At 45.4% G+C, this 17,996-nt stretch overlaps 1 protein-coding gene across 1 annotated transcript in view; it reads right to left on the bottom strand.

Moving 5' to 3' along the window:
- Nucleotides 1-16,065: 16,065 nt before the first annotated feature.
- Nucleotides 16,066-17,996, bottom strand: part of nek11 (NIMA-related kinase 11) — a 275,408-nt gene continuing 273,477 nt past the window's right edge. The window contains exon 16 of the mRNA XM_078200740.1: nt 16,066-16,270. Coding sequence (XP_078056866.1) covers nt 16,066-16,270 — 205 coding nt within the window. The remainder of the gene's footprint in view (nt 16,271-17,996) is intronic.

A 17,996-nucleotide genomic window follows, 5' to 3' on the forward strand; every position in this document is an offset into this window, starting at 1 on the left:
TGACACTAAGGGGCAATTTTCCGTGGCAAATCAACCTAACCCGCACATTTTTGGAGTGTGGGAAGAAACTGGAGCACCCGGAGGAAACCCACGCAGACACGGGGAGAACGTGCAGACTCCACACAGACAGTGACCCGCAGGTGTGTCACGGTGGCACAGTGGTTAGCACTGCTGCCTCACAGCGCCAAAGACCCGGGTTCAAATCGGCCTTGGGTCACTGTCTGTATGGAGTTCGCACGTTCTCCCCGTGTCTGCGTAGGATTCCTCCGAGTGCCCCAGTTTCCTCCCACACTCCAAAGATGTGTGTGGGCTAGGTGGATTGGCCATGGTGAATGTGCGGGGTCACAGGGAAAGGGTGATGGGATAGGCCTGGCTGAGATGCTCTTTCAGGAGTCTCTTCCTAATTGAGGTGTTCAGGATTATGAGAGGCATGGACAGGGTGGAGAGGGAGCAGCCGTTCCCCTTAGTTGAAGGGTCAGTTACGAGGGGGCACAAGTTAAAAGTAAAGGTGGGAGGTTTAGGGGAGACCTGAGGAGAAACCTTTTTACCCAGAGGGTGGTGATGGTCTGGAATGCACTGCCTGGGAGGGTGGTGTAGGTGGGATGCCTCACATCTTTTAAAAAGTACTGGGATGAGTATTTGGCATGTCATAACATTCAAGGCTATGGGCTAAGTGCTGGCCAGTGGGATTAGGTGCGTAGGTCAGGATCTTTCATGCATTGGTGCAGACTCAATGGGCCGAAGGGCCTCTTATGCACTGTCGGGATTCTATGGTTCTATGAAAGCTGGAGAAATGGAGAGAGTTAGTAATGGATTGTCGGATTGGAGAAGATTACAGAGTTGGTGGAGAAATTTGAACGTAAGGATGTGAACTTGATCGTGCTGGATTGAGAGCCAATGTAGGTTGGTTGGAACAGGGATGATGTGTAACAGTTCAGTGACAGGGTGCGAGTTAGGAGACAGGCTGCAGAATTTTAGATGAGCTGAAGGTTGTTATCTAGATGTCCAGTGTTATTGAATAGAGTTATATCACTATTTCTCCCACCAGCAATAGAGCTGGTGATGTTGTGTCAATCTCGTCTCTGCTGAAATCAAATTCCCTCGGATTGTACTTTCAATTCCTTCAGATAATAATGTCTAAAATTCAGTTGTCAGAGTATCTTCTCCTGTGAATCTCCAAACACTTCATAACCTCAAAGCAGGAATCGAATGTGGTTCACAGCTTTGATCATTTACAAGATACTGACCTTAATGCACACTTACCGATGTGAAGCATAATACTGGCATGTTCCTGACAATGGTTCATCATCTGGTTCTAATTGAGTGTTTACTTTTATATCACATCGCAATAGCACAACAGCAAGTGAGTTCAAGAAATCTTGGTGATTTAGGAAGATGTAACGTTACATGCGGCATTCTGAAAGATATTGAAATCACCCCTTCAAAGTGTAAATAACCACCACGTAAAATTCTTCAAGGGTTCACCGTGGCTCAGTTATTGGTATGCAAACTCCCTGAGTCAGCAGTTTAAGGCTTTCAGACCCACTTCAGAGACTTGAGTAAAAAAATCTAGACTCTTCTGAGGGAGTGCTGCACTGTCAGTGGGACAGTACTGAGGGAGTGCAGCACTGTCAAAGGGTCAGTGCTGAGGGAGTGTCGCACTGTCAGAGGGTCAGTATTGAGGGAGTGCTGCACTGTCAGAGGGACATTACTGAGGCAATGCTGCACTGTCAGAGGGACATTACTGAGGCAATGCTGCACTGTCAGAGGGACATTACTGAGGGAGTGCTGCACTGTCAGAGGGATGTTACTGAGGGAGTGCTGCACTGTCAGAGGGACATTACTGCGGGAATGCTGCACTGTCAGAGGGACATTACTGAGGCAATGCTGCACTGTCAGAGGGATGTTACTGAGGGAGTGCTGCACTGTCAGAGGGTCAGTACTGAGGGAGTGCCGCACTGTCGCAGGATCAGTACTGAGGGAGTGCTGTAGTGTCGCAGGATCAGTACTGAGGGAGTGCTGCAGTGTCAGTGGGTCAGTACTGAGGGAAGGCTGCACTGTCAGGGGGACATTACGGAGGGAATGCTGCACTGTCAGAGGGACATTGCTGAGGGAGTGCCGCACTGTCAGAGGATCAGTACTAAGGGAGTGCTGCACTGTCAGAGGGTCAGTACTGAGGGAGTGCTGCACTGTCAGAGGATCAGTACTGAGGGAGTGCTGCACTGTCAGAGGGATGTTACTGAGGGAGTGCTATACTGTCAGAGAGTCGGTGCTGAGGGAGTGCCGCACTGTCAGAGGGTCAGTACTGAGGGAGTGCCGCACTGTCAGAGGGTCAGTACTGAAGGAGCGCTGCACTGTCAGAGGAATGTTACTGAGGGAGTGCCGCACCGTCAGAGGAATGTTGCTGAGGGAGTGCTGCACTGTCAGAGGGATGTTACTGAGGGAGCGCTGCACTGTCAGAGGGTCAGTACTGAGGGAGCGCTGCACTGTCAGAGGGTCAGTACTGAGGGAGTGCTGCACTGTCAGAGGGATGTTACTGAGGGAGTGCTGCACTGTCAGAGGGATGTTACTGAGGGAGTGCTGCACTGTCAGAGGGATGTTACTGAGGGAGCGCTGCACTGTCAGAGGGATGTTACTGAGGGAGTGCTGCACTGTCAGAGGGATGTTACTGAGGGAGTGCTGCACTGTCAGAGAGACAGTATTGAGGGAGCGCTGCACTGTCAGAGGGTCAGTACTGAAGGAGTGCTGCACTATCAGTGGAACAGTATTGAGGGAGCGCTGCACTATCAATGCATTGGAGAGAATGCTGAAGAGGTTTACAAGACTGGCTCCAGGGATATGAGGAACTTCAGTTATGAGGATATATTGGAGAGGCTGGGACAGTTCTTCTTGGAGAGGAGAAGGCTAAGAGAAGATTTGATAGAGATGTTCAGAATCATGAGGGGGCTGGACAGCGTAGATAGGGAAAAACTGTTCCCCTTGTAAAAGGATCAAGCACGAGGGGGCACAGATTAAAGTGATTCGCAAAAGAAGCAAACATGATGTGAGAAATAACATTTTCACCCAGCAAGTGGTTGGGGTCTGGAACGCTCTGCCTGGAAGTGTGGTGGAGGCAGGTCCAATCAAGGCATTGAAGAGAGCATTGGATGATTATTTGAACAGAAAAAATGTGCAGGAATGCGGGGAAAAGGCAGGGGAATGGCACTAAGTCATAATGCTCGCTTAGAGAGCTGGTGGAGAAACGATGGGCCAAATGGCCTCCTCCTGCATTGGAACAATTCTGTGATTCTGTATAATCTGTCTGCAGTCTCTACAGTGGTGGTTACAAGACTTAACTGACACATACAACAGATGTTGACATAGCACTGAAGTGGTTAAAGCAACCAGAATGTTTGCTTTAGTTGCTGGAGCTTGTGAGGAACCATTTTAATTCTCCAGTATTGTGACTGGAGGGTAATCTATGACGACACCGTAGGGATTCCAGTAATCACTATTATTATGCCCTAAGTGATGGACTTGTTACAAAAGGCAAGCAACTAATACGCATGTTGTACATACTAAACTAGTGTCACGTATGGCACTGTCTCATTATTTTCATCTTAGTCATTTTAGATTTTTCAAATACAGTATTAAAGGCAAGAAAGAAGCTTTTGACCATTGCCTTTATTGATGATTGTGGTTTTAACTTCAGATTTTTAATTTTGCATTAATTTCTGAAGTAAATATTGGAACAGACTCTTTAGTAACTCAAGCACACATTGGTTCGTGTCGATGCGTTGGTTCCGCTTTACATAGAATCATATAAAATGGTTACAGCTGCAGAAGGAAGCCATTTGGCCCATCAAGCCTATAGCAGCTCTTTGAAGGAGCACCTCAGCTAATCCCAGTCCCTTTCCATGGCTCTGAAAATGATTTCTCTCCAAGTACGCATCCCTTTTCAAAGTCTCAGTTGATAAAGGCTTCCTAGAGTGTCAATAGAATCACACCTGGAGTGAAGCACCTTACCCTGAGGTTATGCTCAGTCATTGAAAATATTCAAGACTGAGTTTAAGATTAAGGGCGGCACGGTGGCACAATGGTTAACACTGCTGCCTCACAGCGCCAGGGACGCTGGTTCAATTCCCGGCTTGGGTCACTGTCTGTGCAGAGTCTGCACGTTCTCCCCGTGTCTGTCTGGGTTTCCTCTGGGTGCTCCGGTTTCCTCCCACAGTCCGAAAGACGTGCTGGTTAGGTGCATTGGCCATGCTAAATTCCCCCTCAGTGTACTTGAACAGCCAGAGTGTGGCAACTAGGGGATTTTCACAGTAACTTCATTGCAGTGTTAATGTAAGCCTTACTTGTGACACTGATAAATAAACTTAAAATTAAGATTTTTTGAGCACTAAGGGATAAGGGGATAGTGCGGAAAGGTGCAGTTGAGGTTGATCATTTTTAAAAATTCATTCATGGGACATGGCCGCCACTGGCTGGCCAGCATTTATTGCCCATCCCTAGTTGCCCTTGACTCATTGATACAACTGCGTGGCCATGGTCTTGCTGAATAATGGAGCAGAATCGAAGGGTTGAATGGCCTACTGCTCTTCCTATTTCTTACTTTCTGTCTTATGTTCCAGGTTCTAGCGGAGTCCTTCGCTCTGACGAAGGGTCATCCAGACTTGAAACGTTGGCTTTATTCTCTCTCCACAGATGCTGTCAGACCTGCTGAGATTTTCCAGCATGTTTCTGCTTTTGTTTCAGATTCCAGCATTCGCAGTATTTTGCCTTTATGTTAGGAGATACGCAGCCGAGATCGGATCACGGTCTCTCCTCCAGCTGGTATATGCTACTGCTCCAGTTTGCGAATGTTATGCAACAACCCTCATTATCTGGGCTCTTCCCTTGGTTCGGGGTAGAATTTTCATTCTCCTCTTTTGTTGATCTCTGAGAAAGAAAATAAATCATATTCCACAAACCCTGCAATCATCATGCTTGAAATCAATAGTTCCCTTCAAAATTGGCAGCTCTGACAAAGCTGCAAATTTTGTATATTTATCAGCAGATTTATTTTACAGCAAGTAGCTTTATTCCAGTTTCAAAGTCTTGCTGTTGTCTCTTCACATTTTGTGCAGCAATCTCACAAAGAAATAGCCATTTGCACATTAGTCACCATGTTTTGTCCCATTATGGAGAACACCATTTTAAATAAGAGGTGATACTTAAAATCATCGCAAATGTGTTGCAGGTTTGATCTTGACAAAATAATCTTGGCATTCAATCTCAACTCAGAAAATACTGTTGGAAAAGCTGCTGTTTTTTATTCCACTGAGGTGAATAATGACAGTCTTGGTGATTGAAGTATCTTCCTAGAATCAAGAATACATCTGCATAAGGCCATTCAGCACATTGAGCCTTAGTCAGCTCTTTCGAAGAGCTTAGAATCATAGGAGAAAGAGAAGGAGGCCATTCGGCCCATTGAGTCTGCTCTGACCCACAATCCCACCCAAGTCCAGTCTCCATAACCCTATGTTTTTACCCTGCTAATCCCCTAATGTTCAGGGGCAATTTAGCATGGCCAATCCACCTAACCTGCACGTCTTTTGGACTGTGGCAGGAAACTAGAGCACCCAGAGGAAACCCACGCAGACACGGGGAGAATGTGCAAACTCCGCACAGACAGTGACCCAAGCCAGGAATCGAACCCGGGTCCCTGGCACTGTGAGGCATCAATGCTAACCACTGTGCCACCGTGCTGCCCACTTCAGTTAACCTCACTCTTTCCTCAAAACCAGCAATTTTTTAAACCCTTTCATTCCACCAGTCTCTCGAATGTCTTCCTGAAATCCGTGACTACTCCTCAATGCTTATTTCACTTCCTAGTTTGTCTCATCTGCGAATTTCAACATTGTTCACCTCCCCCCCCCCACCCCTCCCCCCCCCCCCCACCCCGAGTCCAAGTCACTAAATATCGATATCAGATTGGTCATTGGAAAGAAAATTGTGGAATTCCACAACCCACTTCGAGCCCAAACATCAACCGCTTCCCTGTTCTCCATCCCTTCATCCTGTGTTTTTCAGCCAGGGTGCCCAAGGAAATCCTGAAGGGTTCAACTCAATTTCCACGTCATTTGAAAATTGTATCAGATTTCTCAATTGTTTGAGAGATGTTGGCTGGAATTCTCCGGCCGTTCACGTCAGAGGGATTCTCCGATCCCGTCGGTAGCGCGTCCCCGCCCCGTGGGTTTCCCGCCGGCGTGGGGTGATGTCAGTGGGAATTCCCATTGACAGCGGTGGGACCAGAGAATCCCGTCACTCGCAAACAACGCGCCATCTCCCGTTGGCGGGAAACACGCGACTGGGAGGCCGGAGAATCTCACCCGTTGTTCTTACATTTAATGAAAAATAATCATTAAAATGTTTATCAGAGAATAGAATTCCAACAGTGCAGAAGGAGGCCATTTGGCCCATCAAGCCTGCACCAGCAACAATCCCACCCTGGCCCTCTCCCCATAAGCCCACATATCTACCCTGCTTTTCCCCCTGACACGAAGGGTCAATTTACCATGGCCAATCCATCTAACTTGCACATCTTTGGAGTGTAGGAGGAAACCAGAGCACCCGGAGGAAACCCATGCAGACACGGGGAGAAAGTGCAAACTCCACACAGACAGTGACCTGAGGCTGGAATTGGACCCGGGTCCCTGATGCTGTGAGCCACCAGTGCTAACCACTGTGCTACCGTGACACCCACTTTTAATTCATTTGTTCAAAAGTGTTTTACTTTGTTTTCAGTTCAGTTTTATAATATATATATATTCACTGCGAGGAGAAGAGGGCAAGAAGGTTGGGGTTTCACCAAATTTCACAATATATTCTTAGATTCCTTAACCAAAAAAAGGTTGAAAACTGCTGCTTATCCAGTTTTGTGTCCACACTCCTTCTATCTCATGGGCTTCAGTGTTACTGAAAAGCCTATTACATGCTACTTTATCAGACAGCTTTTGTAAGTCCAGACATCCTTGTATCCATTAAGGAGTCCTTTGTTACCTATGTCACCCTGTCAACTGTAGGATCTGATGTATTGCACTTGGCACGTCTAAATGCAATGTACACTCTCATAATCTTGATCTCACTTAGCCAATCGCCATAACGGATGTACTGTTGATTGTCATGCTGTAGTATTAAAGCCACCCCCCATTCCCCATTATCATCTCGATCTGTCCCCATCTCCCTGTGAATGTGTTTTATCTCCAGTTGGCCACCTTGGTTAAGTTTCCTGTCACAGAGAATTAATTGGAAATCTAAATTGAGATTGTCAGAAACAATCCTTACTTTGAGCATCTCTGATCCACCGCTCCATAGTTTCTGTTCCCTTCCCATATCCAATACTAAATCGAGATTTAATCTCCAACCTAGATCGGTCATTCACTTTGTGCAACTTGCTAAATCAATTCTTTAAATTTGGCTTACTTTCCCACAATATTCCTGACAAGAAATCAGGAATAGCTAGATAGAGGCAGACAATACAACGCAGAGTGAGATATAAAGTGGAGATAGAGGGAGATGAATATCAGTTTCATACAGAAATTGAGGTTCTTTACACATATACAATTGTATGGTACCGCTAAAATAATGAACCTACATTTACTTGGTATAATGCATTGAAGGAAATTTCATTCTCCCTAATGTTCAGATCTATACTTTATCTTTTCCTGGTTTGTTACAATGGTTGCTCAAAGCTCTGAAAAAACATTAGCCAAGCATTACCTGATGTAATGTTTAGTGGTTTAATTGATCTGTCTTTGATTCTAATTAATCTGTTGACTGATCTACACGAATGGTGCTTGATTGATTAAACTTAAATGGTACCTCTGAGAGCTAAAATAAACAGAAGCTTCCAGAAGGACATAAGAAACCAGGATTCTGAACATGTTTGGACATCTTGTGATTGCAGAGATATTTTAAAGCACTGTAAGTTAAACTTGTCGTAGACTTAGAACAAGTGTCATCTCTGCATAGCTCTTGGATAAATCAGATATACAAAAGAAATAACAAACCGGCACACACGCAACACCTTTAATGAGACACTACCCTATATTTAGTTGCTGTTCAAACTTCACCGAATACATTGTTTTGAGAAACGTTTTCTATAGTCGTGATGGTGGAAGGTAGATGAATGGGGTGCATGGTGGAAGAATGAGATTCAAAAAGGGGTCACGCAGCTAATCCTGAGGCACACTGATAATCCAATAATTGTAGGATGGGTAAAATGCACAGACTACGACTGGACTCAAATCTCTAAACACAGCACACCTGACCATGCACACAGAGAAATATCAGAGCGAATTGTCCACCAGTTACAGAACCAAGACCTATAATGGATGGATGGTCCACTCTGCCAATTGCCTGCCCTAAGGAGGTGCAGATGAAAATTATCAGCCAAGATCAAAAAGCACCATAAATCACGATTAACCAATCCTTTCTTGAATGAAGTTAAATTTTCCATCTACCTTCTCACCATACCCCAGAATAGGAACAGGAGGAGGCCATTCAGCCCATCAAACCTGCTGCACCATTTCATATAATCATGGCTGATGAGAAACTTTTACCCACACTATTCCCATATCCCTTTACATTATTATTAATCAGAAATCTATCAATCGCTGCTTTAAACATACCCAATGGCTGAGCTTCCACAGTCCTCTGGGGTAGAGAATTCCAGAGCTTCACAACCCTCTGTGTAAAGTTATTTCTCATCATCTTGGTCCTAAGTGACTCCTCCCTTATTTTGAAATTATGTCCCCTGGTTCTAAACTCCCCAACCAAGGGAAACATCTTACCTGCATCTACCCTGTCTACTCCTTTGTAGGTTTCGATGAGACCACCTCTCATTCTTCGAATCTCTGGAGAATACAGGCCCAGTTTTCCCAATCCATCTTCATATGACAGTCCTACCATCTCTGGAACAAGTCTGGTGAACCTTCGTTGCAATCTCTCTATGGAAATATTATTCTTTCTGAGGTAAGGGGCCCAAAGCTGCACAAAGTTCTCCAGGTGCAGTCTAACCAATCTCCAAAAAAAGATTTCACTACTTCTGTACTCAATCCTCTTGCAATAAATGTGAATTCCTTAGTGCTGGGGCAACCTTTAACAATGGCAACCTGACCGTTAAGTTGCTGGTGGGGTGGGTGAATCAGAGATCGCCCCATCACCGTTATGTCATGGGACTCCTTCCAAGTTCTGCTCTATACAGCGGAGAAAACCCCTGTTGCTGTCAGCGGCTTCAGCGGCTCCTTTCCCATCCACTCTTAGCCTTTCTCAATTTTCAGGAAAACTGTTCCTGATTTCCACAGCCCAGACACTCACTGGATTCAGGGAGGGACAAAAGAAAGTCTTGCAGTTGTATAACACCTTGTCCTTCCAAAGGGCTATCCATCTAATGAAGTACTATTGAAACGCAGTCTCTGTGATAATGTAAGCAGCTTTACAATTGCTATTGAACCCCAATCCGTCACTCTGCTATTGAAATCTAACACTATTTCAATTTCATTGAAGGCAGGCACTATGCTGTCAATTCATTGATTTATCTGAAATGTTTGCAGCACATTGTATAACTCTTTCGTTCAACATATAATCCCTCTTCTGGCTCTTTGTTCCTGGTCTAATTATTTTGTCTTCATGCGCAGTGAGCGGGATCTGTCAGTAGTTGTGAAGAGCTAAAGTCCTTCTGAATCTGATGACATTGTTTCTGGTTATTTGTACCCTCTCCTATATCGGTGCATCTACAATCTTAGCAAGTTGGCTATAGGCTGCACTCAGGATGTGCATATAATCTGTGGTCCTTAAAGTCAGTCAACCAGCAAGAAGATTACCCAAATAGCAAGGTTCAGTGGTCTAGAAGGAGCACATGATCCGGACATTGTAGAGACTTACAATGTTAAAAGGGAAATCACTGGAGCAAAATGAATTTGCCATCCCCACAAATTACTTTACTTCAATAGTAACCTTCAGAAGGGAATTGGATAAATACTCATTGGGAAGGAAGTTGTGATGCTATGGAGAAATAACAGGGGAGTGGGACTTAATTGTAAGATTCTCCCAAAGAGAGCCGGCACAGGTACGATGGGCCCGATGGCGTCTTCCTCGGGGGCTTTCCCAGAGAGGGAAAATATGCAGGGTCACTGGGAAGGAGCAGCGGAGTGACACCACCTGAGGTGCTCTTACAGGGGGCCAGCACAGACACACTGGGCTGAATGGCCTCTCTCAGTGCTGTAACAGAGTTACAGAGGGTGGTGGGTGCCTAGAAGTCGCTGCCGGGGGAGGTAGTGGAAGCAGATACGATAGTGACTTTTAAGGGGCGCCTTGACAAATGCATGAATAGGATGGGAAGAGAGGGATATGGTCCCCGGAAGGGTAGGGGGTTTTAGTTCGCATGGGCAGCGTGGTCAGTGCAGGCTTGGAGAGCCTGTGCTGTAATTGTCTTTGTTCTTTGGATGGTGGAGGAAATTGAAGAGAGGGAGAAAAGCAACAAATGCAGCAATGAGATCCGGTTTTAATTACATTCCTGTTGTGGCAAAAATAAGACTTCCCTCAGCTGTTATTCTCATCTGCATTTTGCTTTGCTGAAAGGTTGAAGTAACAATCGCTAATTGCTTCTTTCTGTTGCAGTCATATTTCTGTTCTATCTGCTGCACTGTCTGTTTTGCTTGTTCTTGTAGTTTATTATGCAAATATACTCTCTCATTACTTATTCACTGCGATGGCTGATCTCAGCAGAATCTCATCTGTGAAAGATGTTCATTGCCTTTTATTTCAGTCTTTTATTGTTATGTTTTTTAACAACAACAAGAAGCCCATGTTTTAAATCCAGTTCCAATCGGAGAACCTTTTAAAGGGGCTAGAAGTTCAGCCCAGTGGCTTTTGTTTATTCATTTGTGCCTCGCTGGCTGGCCAGCATTTATTGCCCCTCCCTACTTGCCCTTGGGGGGCAGTTGAGAGTCAACCACATTGCTGTGGCTCTGGAGTTACCTGTAGGCCAGACCAGGTAAGGAGGGCAGATTTCCTTCCCTACAGGACATTACCACAATCGACAATGGTTTCATGGTCATCAGTAGATTCTTAATTCCAGATTATTTTTTATTGAATTCAAATTCCACCATCTGCCGTGGCGGGACCCCAGAACATTAGCTGAGTTTCTGGATTAATATTCCAGCGATAATACCACTAGGCCATCACCTCCCTCAATCTAAGGGATCAAACTGCTGCCATGTGTTGCATTTTTCTATTTATTACAAATGTACCAATCACACAGCAAGGGATGGCTGAACAATGACGTGGGTCCCTTATCTGAAGATAAGGCTATATGTCGGTAATGTTAAGGACTATTTAGATACATCTGGCCTATAGGCTGTGTACTGCCTGCAGATCCATGGGATTATCCTGCCTCGATGGACAGCTTTTTAGGAGAGGCCACCTTGCAGGAACGTACATCACATCACAGCAAAAGAGGGAGGTGAGGCCCGTGCAGCACTTCCAGATGCTGATTTGCTGACGTGCTGTGTGTGTACTGCAAGCATTCTAACTGGCCAGACTATCACCTCTCAACCTTTTGGCTGAGATCAAGCATCAGACCAAACCCAAGATGGGTGCGATGCCTTATCTTGCCAGCTCGGATCTTGTTTGTCTCTCTTGTGGAGACCTTGAATTGGATTCAATTTGAATTTGGTTTCTGGAGGAAGCAAGTAATGGATTTGGGTTTTCCCGGTCCACTCTGAGCACTGGCTTTGTAACTTTAAGGACAGAGTAAAAAAACCTTTTAAAAAACTGGCCAGACTGTTACAACAGATCGCCACTTTGGCCAATTTGACGCAACCTCTTGAAACATGGACCCCGCAGGGCCACTGAATACATGCCTTATTCACTCACTGGTCAGGATTTTCCGGCCATGCTCACTCCTAAACCGGAAAATCCCGCCCGAGGTCAACGGACCTTCCCATGGTCTGCCCCTCACCCGCTCCGATTCCCATGGCCGACGGAATGGGAAAATTCGCCCCACTGTGTTTAGTAGCAAGAGGAAGATTCCCCCTCTCGGGCCGCGGGCCCCTGCGATTGCGGGGGGGGGGAGGGGTTGGAAGCTCCCTCAGGCAGCCTGCATCAGCAGGGGCCTGACAACTCTCTCTTTGTCAGACACCTGCTACTGCTAATGTGCATGTGCAGAATCAGAGGACTACACGTGCGCACTACCTCCCTCTGCAGGCTTTCGGGTGCGTTAAGCCCCACCCACAGGCTTCTGCAGCGAGCAACAGGCTCGCTGATATTTGTGCAGGCAGAGTGTGTATGGGCGGGGGGGGAGGGGGGGGGGGGAGGGGGGGAGGATGGGGGGCGCTGAAAACATGCCCAAAAGCCGGATCTGAAACTCTCCCAGTTTTCCAGTCTGCCCAGCACTTCGAATAAAAATGGTAAAATAGCAACCTGGGAGTTTCTCTGTCATTATAACGACAAAATCCGGGACCGATATTTCCTTGTCCCTCCAGGGCTGTTGGGGAGAAGCCCCCACAAAGGAGTATTTCCATTGAAAGTGCGATGTTCGCTGTCAGCGCAATACATTACCATCCGTCACACTGACGTGAAATACAAAATCGGCACCTTGAGCAATTATTCCCGACAGTCTGGTGTGCAGCTCGCTGTCAGATGTGAAATATGTTCACGACTGCAGGACCTGGGAACAGTTCCTTGCAAAGGAAATCAATATACACAATTACAGACAGCTCACTGCTGCCGACCTCCTCCCTCTCTCCTCTTTAGCACCGTATTGCTTTCCATTAGCTTCTCCGGGCATCAAATTATAGGGTTAGACACTGTCCCACTTTCTGTAAATGATGAATGTCGTTCAGCCCGAGATAAAGCAAAAGCATTCCTCCCACAGGCTGGGGTTTTCAATGGCCCAGATTTCACGAACCGTGCCGACCAACAACGCTCGTCTCCAAACCGTCTCACCATCTCGATGGCTTGAATCCCCCTTTCCTGATGTCAGCTTGGATCTGTCCAGGTTAAGGGGATCTCCAGGTGTCCAGCAACAGTGACGCTGTGAAACAGGGGTAAGCACCTATTTCATGGGATGTGAATGTCGCTGGCTAGGCCGCCATTTTCTACCCATCCTTAATTGCCCTTCAACTGAGTGGCTTGTTAGGCCATTTCAGAGGGCAGTTAAGAGTATTTTTTAAGTCTATTTATTAGTATCACAAGTAGGCTTACATTAACACTGCAATGAAGTTACTGTGAAAATCCCCCTAGTCTCCACACTCTGGCGCCTGTTCGGGTACACTGAGAGAGAATTTAACATGGCCAATGCACCTAACCAGCACATCTTTCAGACTGTGGGAGGAAACCGGAGCACCGGGAGGAAACCCACGCAGACAATGTGCAAACTCCGCACAGACAGTGACCCAAGCCAGGAATCGAACCCGGGTCCTTGGCGCCGTGAGGCACCAGTGCTAACCACTGTACCACGGTGTATTCGCACAGGCAGCAAACCAATAAGCACAAACCACTGCATCTCTTTCTTTTTAATTTAATTTTTTTTACAGAGAGCAAAATAAATGCTTGAGGCACACGAATAACATTCAGGTAGAAACTAAAATATCAGATCCTGTCAAAAGCATTAAAGTTATGTGGAATTTATCACAATGGAGAAATTTAACATTCAGCAAATAGGAAGTTACTCTTTCAGGGCCAGGTGAATTTATTTATCATTCATTACAAGCTTTGTACACCGTTAAAAATAATTCAACCAGACCTCATTGAACAAGGTGTAACTTTTCAAAGGATTTTACACAAGACTAAAAGTGCAAGAGTGGAAGTTCTCATCACTTCAAAGATCTACCATGGATTTCAGTCGAGGTGAGGTGGGGTGGTGGGGGGGGGGGAAGTGTTCTCAGCAATGCACCCTCTGGAGAGAAGAAGAATCACTCACAACGATATCTGTATTTCTATGTTTAACTGCATATGTGCAGATTCCAGAGGTTGCAGTCAGTTTCACAGTGAAAATGGTGGTGAATCCAGGATTTTCACTGGAATTTTGGAATGGGTGTAATTCTGGTATGGCTGATTTATGCCCCACTTTCCAACACTCTATAATTAGAAAGTGGAGGTCTTGTGGCGCAGTGGGTAGCGTTCCTGGCTCTGAGCCAGAAGCTCCGGGTTCGGGACCCACCCCAGGACTTGATGGCCAAGGAAGGTGTGTGTTCATAACGTGGCCAGACGGATTGTGGTATGTCAAACTTCAAATCCTTCCAAACACACCAATGGCTGGTGGTAAAGAGTGGGAGAGAGTCCTGGTCAAGCCATATGATGGAAAGAAAGTTGGAGCTCTGTCCAAAGCCTCAAGATGACAATATACATGTGAATATGCACATTGTCATAGCAATCTGGACCCCCTGAGCAACCTGTTACACACTCCCCAAAATTGTTCAGTTTCAGGCTGATCGCATTTACATTTGCTTGTCCTTTGAAGTCGGGGGAAACAATTTGAAGAATACAGGGGGAGTGGAAAGGAAACCTCACCCCCTTAATTAACCCTTGATCAACCAAGTTAACCCTTAATTAACCAAAGATCAAGCTGATAAATTCAACAATGGTCAATTTGACCTAATCCCATCCTGCCTTCTGTACATTCTCGCAGTATAACTGGCATCACTGCAGTCATAATATGCATTGCAGCCTAAAACTAATCAGTTACATTGTCATAGAGTCAGAGAGATATACAGCACAGAAACAGGTCTTTCGGCCCAACTCCTCCGTGCCGACCAGATTTCCTAAACTGAACTAGTCCCATTTGACTGTGTTTGGCCCATATCCCTCGAAACCTTTCCTATCCATGTACCTGTCCAAATGTCTTTTAAATGTTGTAATTATACCCGCCCCTACCACCTCCTCTGGCAGCTCATTCCATACACGCACCAGCCTCTGTGTGAAAAAGTTGCCCCTCAGGTCCATTTAAAATCTTTCCCCTCTCACCTTAAACCTCTGCCCTCCAGTTTTGGACTCCCCTACCCTGGGGAAAAGACCTTGGCTATTCACCTTATCTATGCCCCTCATGATTTTATAAACCTCCATAAGGTCACCCCCTCATCCTCCTACGCTGCAGGGAAAACAGTCTCAGCCCATCCAGCTGCTCCTTATAATTCAAACCTTCCAGTCCCGGTAACATCCTTGTAAATCTTTGCTCCCTTTCCAGTTTAATAACATCCTTCCTGAGAGACCAGAGACCAGCTGTTTAATAACATCCTTCCTATACTATCCTGCGGCCAGAATTGTATGCACTGTGGCCTTACCAATGTCAGTGCAGGCTTTTCCGTCCATATTGCAATACTTGAAGAATAAAAAGGAAAATTGAAGGGGAAAAGAAGAGAAGATGGACTAATTGGATAGTTCTATCAAAGAGCCGGCACAATGATGATGGGCTGAGTGGTCTCCTTCTGTGCGGTATCATTGTACAATTCTAACAGTCTCCAGAGAACGTTCTGAGGGCAGAGTATGAGGAATTAATAGATGAAAGGATTCCCATTCAAGGTAATTGAGTTTGTGCAGACGGCAATATTACTGAAAGGGTTATAGGCCAGCATATCCTGAAACAGGGAGAAACCAGGTAACAGCTTGGAGGATTATAGCATTTGACTGTACATTTTCATCAATAATGAGCCAGTCAGGCGGTTATATAATTAGCCAGTTATATAACTAAATGGCGGTGATCTGAAGTTTTTACTCTTTTATTTTTCCAAAATAATTTTGAGGACATTGGCAAGGAACACAAAAAACAAGTCACAAACTTTAGAGAAGTTGCTGAGTTATTTTCCCCTTGCATTCAACCAGCAGAAAAAAGATTGGTTGTAAAATGGGCTTAAAGTTTTAGAAAATAGAAATGAAACTAAGGGAAGTTTCATAATATTGGTTCTATTCGGAAATCAGATCCACGTAGTTCTAGATTTGATTAGATTGCCTTCTTTAACAGGACACATGATATAAAGTGATAGTGCGATAGTCTAATAATCTCATACATCCATAACCTCATTCATTATTGACCGAGGATCATCAGTGCTTAGCTTCTGCTGTGGAGGCCTGTAGTTGCTCCTCAAGGTAGAGGAGTTGGTCAACTTCAAAACAGTCGCTTGGCTTGGCACCCAACTTCTCCAAGTGCCCCTTGACCTCTGCCTCCTTGATGTTCTGCCTCCTCGCCACCTTCAGGTAGTCGTAAACTCTCTGAAACACACCTTCTTCCAGTTTCTGAATGGCTGCCCTAAAGCACAAATACACGCAAAACAAAATTGTTGGGGCCAATGCAAAGCACGTGGTCACAGAGCAGACAGATGAACCAATACAAGTCAAGTTATCAACCTCACCAGAGAAACATCAAGTACTTATTACAGCCTAGATAAGCTCCGTTTGTACCATCATCACACTGACTGCTTTAAATCTCCTGGGGAAAAGGTTTCATTGGGCCGGAATTCTCTGACCTTTAAAGTAAAGTTTCTTTATTAGTCACAAATAGGCTTACATTAACACTACAATGAAGTTACTGTGAAAATCCCCTACTCGCCACACTCTGGCACCTGTTTGGGTACACAAGGGAGAATTTAGCACGGCCAATACACCTAACCAGCACGCCTTTTGGACTGTGGGAGGAAACTAGAGCACCCGGAGGAAACCCACGCAGACACGGGGAGAACATGCAGACTCCATACAGTGACCCGCCCTGGGAATCAAACCCGGGTCCCTGGCACTGTGAGGCAGCAATGCTAACCACTGTGCCACCATGCTGCCCCTGTAGCTGGTTTCTCCAGTCCCGCTGCAGTGAAGGAAGGCTTGGCTGAGCGCCAAATTCTCCGTTCTCGTGGCAGCAGCAACGAGGCGTGAGAGACCAGAGAATTCTAGCCATTAAAAGTACTGAGAAATCACTGGACATAGGATAGCAGGAGCACATTCTCTTTCAGGTAGCACTTGGAAAATTTTCAACATGGAAGAAGGCCTATTGTGGCCATGCCCGTATCTGAATCTATGTTGAAATTTGATTTGGATTAATTTGTAGTAAATGTAGAACAACTTCAATCAATTCCAGGGTTGGTTGATTGACTTCAAAAAATGTCTGTTCTCTGCCCAAAGGCTGCTGTTTTGCAATTATTTATCAAGTTACAACCATGCCACAATCTTTTTCCTATGGAGTAGTGTTAAGACCCAGGCCAGAAACTCAGCCTAAACCCTAAGTTTTACATTTGATTTTGGCATTAGGGTGAGCAAAAGGTGTTTCACACCGGGTATGATACAAATGAACCACTTGGAAGCTTTTATCAAACAAAGTTTATTTAAGAACACAGTTAGAATATAACAAAATGAATTAGCCTACCTTTTAACAATTACAAGACTTAAACATGAAACAGTACAATTCTTAACAACTAGCTATCTCTGTTGTTCCAATTTAAAAGCAATAGCCCACAGACATACACCCTTCTTTAGAATTAGCTAGCACTAAAACAAGTATGCTCCCGCGATACTTGATTTCCCGCTTTTTAACATTTCAGGACAAAAATCCAAACAGCAGTCTTCGGAGAAGGATGTGCCCTCAAGACAGCAACACAGGGAAGTAAACCTAGTCTCTAGCAGCTTCCAGTCTTCAGACTTCAGAGACAGGAAAGGATACCTCATTCTCCCTCTCTCTGCAGCCTCCAAAATAGCAACACTCAGATATCAGAATCTCCAACTCCAGAGAGGGGAGTAGAGAGACACTGCTTTCTCTCTCAACTCCAAACACCAGCCAAAAACAACTAAGCTGGAATTCTCTCTGAAAGCCTAGCCGGCCCCAGTCATATGACCTGATCTGTCAATCATCTCAATCAAGCTCTACTCTGCAATCCCAGGGGAACACTAAATCAACAGAACACTGCATTGGTTCAGATTAAAACAAACATGGTGTCAATTATACTGCTTCAGTAACAATAGAGGATACTGGCTGCAGACAACACGGCTCC

The sequence above is a fragment of the Mustelus asterias genome, chromosome 2, assembly GCF_964213995.1.
Source record: "Mustelus asterias chromosome 2, sMusAst1.hap1.1, whole genome shotgun sequence".
Taxonomy (NCBI): domain Eukaryota; kingdom Metazoa; phylum Chordata; class Chondrichthyes; order Carcharhiniformes; family Triakidae; genus Mustelus; species Mustelus asterias.